This window comes from Pteronotus mesoamericanus, unplaced genomic scaffold (genome assembly GCF_021234165.1).
Source record: "Pteronotus mesoamericanus isolate MK-2021 breed Mesoamerican mustached bat unplaced genomic scaffold, CSHL_Meso_final scaffold_85, whole genome shotgun sequence".
Classification (NCBI taxonomy): domain Eukaryota; kingdom Metazoa; phylum Chordata; class Mammalia; order Chiroptera; family Mormoopidae; genus Pteronotus; species Pteronotus mesoamericanus.
In genome coordinates, this window is record NW_026555329.1 from 11,058,757 (window position 1) to 11,064,756 (window position 6,000).

General features: G+C 33.2%; 1 protein-coding gene across 1 annotated transcript in view; it reads left to right on the forward strand.

Moving 5' to 3' along the window:
• The window catches only part of AGMO (alkylglycerol monooxygenase), a 292,433-nt gene extending 286,888 nt beyond the window's left edge, over positions 1–5,545 (forward strand). The window contains exon 13 of the mRNA XM_054564245.1: positions 4,253–5,545. Coding sequence (XP_054420220.1) covers positions 4,253–4,327 — 75 coding nt within the window. The 3' untranslated portion in view covers positions 4,328–5,545. The remainder of the gene's footprint in view (positions 1–4,252) is intronic.
• The last annotated feature ends 455 nt before the right edge of the window (positions 5,546–6,000 follow it).

Genomic DNA, 6,000 nt, shown 5'->3' on the forward strand with positions numbered 1-6,000 from the left:
ATTTAAAATATTTCAAGTTTCTTCCTTGGCAAGATAGAACTTAGCAAGATATTCTAACCATCATTTACAAAATGACTTAACTTATGTTCATTCATCTTTTTAGTAATTTAAGATGTTGAAAAAACAAGTTAATTATATTACTACTACAAAAAGGCACATAATTATATGAGGAATTATATCTCAGTGAGTGTTTTTCTATGTTGATATTTATAACAATAAATACATGGTTGAAAATCAAAATAAGTTTGTACTATATCAGAGCCTTTATTTCTCTTGTGAGTATGTTAAAGCTTTCATTTTATTTACAAGCTTATCTGATGACTAAATGATTTGAAGTATGAGATGTTGATAGTTCTAATGAAAATTGTCCACTTCTCAAGGCAATATTTAATTTTCTTTTCTAATTAGGTCATTTATTAATAAATACCATAGATGGATTTAAACCAAGTGAGATAGATATGTACATTGTTGTAAGAATAATCCACTAGCTTTGTAATTTAAGGGGGCAGCAGTTTGAGGAGAGGCCACACGCACACCAATACCTCTTCTTATACTTTCTCTTTTTTTTAAGATTAGATGCCTGCTTTGCTCATAAGTATAGCCATTTTTAATAAAGCCTCTTAAAATAGACACAATGGGGAGGCCCAGCAAAATAACAACACATCAGTTCCCACTGGTGTTTTAGTGTGGATCAGTGGCTCAGATTAGCCACCTGCCAATTGATGAACTTTCTGGAAAGGGGTGGAGGAAATGTGGAGAGCATCTGTACAGGCCAAAGTTCAGGCATCAGAGTCGAGGGCCCTAGGAAGTCAAGGAAATAGCCTGAAGACGAGGACCATTAATGATGTGTTAGCGCAAGGAGGGCTTGACACCAAGAGTGAACTTCCTCTGTTCCATATTTTGAATCCAGGTGTTAAAATCATGGGACTTGCCCAGACTTAGGCTAAAATAAGTGTTTGCTGAGTTTGTACATATACAGAAACAGCATATCTGTAGATTAGAGAAGGAGATTGCCAAAAAACCCACTATGGTTGCCATATATTCTTTTAGTAGCCTAACTAGTAATTCTATTATCTTCACTTAAGAGAGTTGGTTGAGACATGTGTTAATGAACGAATCTCAAGTGATACATTTAATTACCAACTATGGAGAACTAATATCACAGCTTAATATGAAAATCAAGAGAAAAGTTGAATAAGAGAAAATTCAAAATGGAATAATTGCAATAATCAAGTGATTATATTGAGTCCTAACTAAATAATTTTATAGTGTAGAATATACAAATAATTGTATAGTGTATATTTAGATCACACATGTGCGCAGACATATGTCCAAAAATATAAAAGCAAATCTGTATTTTTCTGCTTATTTTCTAATGGAACAGGGTTAATATTTCAGGGTTATACATATTTTGAGAAGCACATATTCATTGTATGTAATGTCTATGCTCCCGTGCCAATCTGGATTTCATTATATATAAAAAATCCATTTATGCTTAAAATATTGATTGTGAAATGGTCTCGGAAACCTAGCATTTTTTGACTCAAAAATCACCAGACGAGTGCAGGTGATGACTAAAAAAGAGGAAATGAATTCACTATTGATGTTCATATTCATTGAACTGACTTCCAAGGATGTGCAGTTAGATTATCTGGGGGACATTAAATAAATGAAAAACATCATCCCAGCTCTGATATTTTGTAGTTTGTGATTTCTTGGTAAACCACATAAATTCTGAGCTCCCATTGCCTCATCAGCAAACTGGATACCAATTATCTATGGTTTCTCATGAGAATTAAACATCTTAATCTTGTAAATGTACCTGTGAAAATGCCTAGCCCAAGCAAGGGTCTCGCGGTGCATTAATTTGAATCCAAATCTAATCCCTATGCTTCATCAGCTTCCCCGCTACCCCATCTGTTTGGAAGGATAAAATGTCGGGACCTAGAAAAACACAGAGAAACAAAATAGAACTGCAGTGTGCAACATTGCATTTTTTTGGTAAGAAGCTGAAAGCATTTTAGAAAATTGGAAAAGACATGATCTTTGTATTTTAATAAGAATGTGTCCTAAAGGAAATAGGACGTGACTGTATTTTCAAAATGGGGAGATTTAGTTGTGAAGTGGTAGATAACAACAAAGGCATGAACTAGAATCGTTATCTTTTTCACTTTCATGCTAGATCAGAAGTTCTTAATATTTCTGTAAATCCCAGATGAAATATGGATCACCTAAAGTGTGGGAAGTGGGAAAAAGAAGAATTATGACATACTCACAAATTTTTACGTACAGATTTAGAGGTTTCACTGAAATCATTCTCCCTAACCTTCACTCATGGAAATAATCCTTATGACCCTAGACACTAGATTCAAAACCAATAAAAACTTCTATTGCCAAATATATTTCAGATTCCCGGACCCTGCACAACACAAGGTAGCTATTAGCTGCTCAATGAATATCATGGATCCAAATTAAACTATTTATCCTGATGTTTTAGATTTATCATTTCTGTCTCACTTGAAAGTTGTTTTCTCAGCTATCCCTCTTCAACATTAACCCATCTTTGCAGACAAATGCAATTCATTGCACAATCTGAAACCTTTCACAAATACTCCCGAATCCTGGTATTATTTTACCTGGCACCATCATGAGAAATCCCATGAGGTCATTTCTCTTGAATTACAGTCAAAAGAAACAAAATCAAAACCAGACTTTAAATATATTGTATTTGATTTCTGAGGTAACTCCAAAATGTTAATATTATTCTTGACTTCTGCTTCAATATAATTGTTGATTTCATTTTGGGCATTTTTTCATATTGTGGATGTTATAGGCTGAAAGGAATGCATGGATTTGAAGAAAACTCTCCTATCTGAGAATGTATAGAAAAATAGTTCTCTAGAAAGAACTAAAATCTTCATCTGAAACTGAACAATCTACCATAAAATCTAAATATCAGTGTTTCAGGGGGTTATGTTGTTGTTAATATTGTTTGCCATGTTCTGCCTTTAATAGAAAAATTACCACAGTTCAAGGTATTTTCTGTGAATTAGTGGCTGTCCTCAATTAATTGCCTTGGTTTCATGTCAGTCCAAACCCCAGAATGTTTCCCATGCCTCCATCTTATTGTTAAATGTGCTCCTTTGTGGATTTTTATGGATCTTTCAAAAATAGTGATCTTCTTCTTGGAAAAAGGCAACTGGTCACATTTTAAAAGTTTGGAGAGGAAGTTTACACAATTAAAAAAATAGAAACTCTTGCACAGCTATCCCATTAACCTCAGTTATTTGTGTATCATTCTTTTTCATTATCACACTAATAACACCACATGTAGTGATCATATAAGCAATCCAACAGCTTAATTTTGGTACATAGGTTAAGAGGAAGAATAAGCTTAGAAAGATCTAACAGTGTAAAGAATATGACTAGTGCCTGGATTTTATCTCAAGAGAAGTAAAAATGTGTGTTGTGGCATTTTGATTACACATAGTGAAAACTTCTACAACAGTGAATTCTTACTAAGTAAGGATGGCTGTATAGTCATTTTCATGAGGACCATTAGAAATTAAGAGTTTTATATGGCTAATTTTTGATGATTTATTGAGAACGTGTGGTATTACTTGAAAGTAAAGAGTACACTCAATAAACTCTTATAGCTGCTTATTATGACTTAGTTATATCTTTAATTTTAAAGAGAATTTTGCAGTTACATTTTTATAATTGATAAGATCAAAAGATTGAGAAGGTAGGTTCATAGTAATGTTTAGAATTTAATTCATGTTGGGTGAAGTTCATAATATGCTAGATTATATTGCCTCAGAGAGGCAATATTAGTCTTTGATAATGTTTTTATTTCTCCTTTTCCAAAAGTTTTTTAAACTATATAAACAATGAGATCATTTAATACAATACATACAATATGCAGTATGCCCAAGTGCCAAAAGAAAGTCTATTTCATTCAATATCTAATTTACATAGCCCCATCCCTATGAATGACCCAGGTTTGTGACAATTAAAAAAAAAGGAAAAAGAAAATCCAGGGAGACAAAACTTTTTACTCCCATTTTTGTCTTCACATAATGTGCTTTGAGCTGGGTTGGATAGATTCTGTCAGTGAGCAACTGCCACATTCAGTTTGAATAATTTAACCATCTAAAATATTTATGTTAATTTTATCTATATTTTAACTCACTTGAATAAAAGTATTGATTCTATTTTAATTGTTTGTCTTCTTTGTGTTTTATTTCTTCAGATTTTTTTTTCCATCTGCGTTGCTTTCTGGGGAGTAAGAAGCATGAGTCAACTTGCTTCTGGCCTTTGGAAATAATTTAAGTTTGTACACAATTCTCTTGTTTTAATTAATTGTCTACAACCATAATATATTACTATTGCCTATAAAAATAAGTATCTTATATAATAATTATGTGAATAATTTACTTAGTGAAAGATAATATACTTATTTACTGTTGCTTGCTTTCCACATTTATTATTCTCTGTTAAAATTAAAGTCAGTTGCAGTTACTTTATCGATAGTTTTCAACAAATGATTTCAAATATAATGATGTTATATACACCGGTAGCATCTAAGCCAATGAGAATAAGAAAAGGAAGGGAGAAAACAAAACTAGTAAAAGGAGTGAATATGTCACTTGCATTGATTTGACAACTTTTCCTTTGCTGTTTGCTAAAATGTTTCGCGTTACGTGCAGTTGAGTGCACTCCACCTCCTGGCAACCTTATGAATGAGTGATGCCCACAATGTCCTGTCCTCCACAGCTCTACTTAGCTTCTGTAGACTCAGGCCTATGGCTTCTTTTACGCAGCCAATCCATCTTATTTGGTCTTCCTCTTTTCCTGCTGCCTTATGCTTTTCCCAGCATTTCTCTTTTCCAAAGAATTCTGCCTTTTCATGATGTGCCCAATGTAGAACAACTTCACTTTTGTCAGTTTTGCCTCCAACGGTGTATCAGACTTCAGATGCTGTAGGACCCTCTTGTACATGTTCCTGTTGGCCCAGGAGTCCTGCTTTGGCACTTTCTTCTTTCACTTGCATCAGCAGTCATTTCAAATTATTGCAACTATTATCTGCCTATCTTAAGTTACTGATATTTCTTCCACCAATTTTCACTCCTCATTCCTCTGAGCATAGCCCAGTTTTACATCTGATGTGATCTGTGTACATATTAAACAAATAGGGAAATAAAATACATCCTTGTCTGACACCTTTGCTATAGGAAACCATTCTGCTAAAATTGTGCTAAGGTGTATATTTGTCATCATAAAAATGTATTACAAGAGTTGTCCGCCTAGAATTATATTTACCTTTGAAAACCACAAAACCTAAAGATCTGCATTATAGAAAAAGATATCACCAAAATGAAAATGAATAGACTATGTCAGAATTAATTTACTCAACAGATTAATTTGTGATACATATGGCTAATGTGTTTAGTAAATTTGTTTTGGTAGATTGAAGACCAGGCAGTGATTCTGTGTTATTTTAAATTGTCACAATAATGTTAATAAAACTCTCTAAATAAAATTGCCCCAGCTGTTGTATGTACATTATTCATCAGTATTGTAAAAATCCCCCAAGTGCTTCATTAGGGGAGAACTGACAGGGATAAACAGGGAGGGCTCAAAGAATAAAGGACAGATAGCAGCAGAAACTTTTGTTATTACATCCCTCCAATATTTCTTAGATTTAAAGTTACAACTTAAATAATTGAAGGTATAAGCACCAAATCAGTTAATGTTGTCCTCCCTTGATCTCCGCTGATGTTCATTGTTGGGTTAAAGACACGGATCAATTGGTTAGCCTTATTTTAAAAATGTTAGTTAAGCTTTGAACAGAGAAAAGTTAATTATTAAAAGAATCATACAACAGGTATGTGTGTGGATGCATGAGGTAGGGTTGAAGCACATTTATTTTTCAAACTGGAAAAACAGAGGAAGATTAAATTTTGCATAATAAAAAATAAATTATATCTCAAGTGTCAG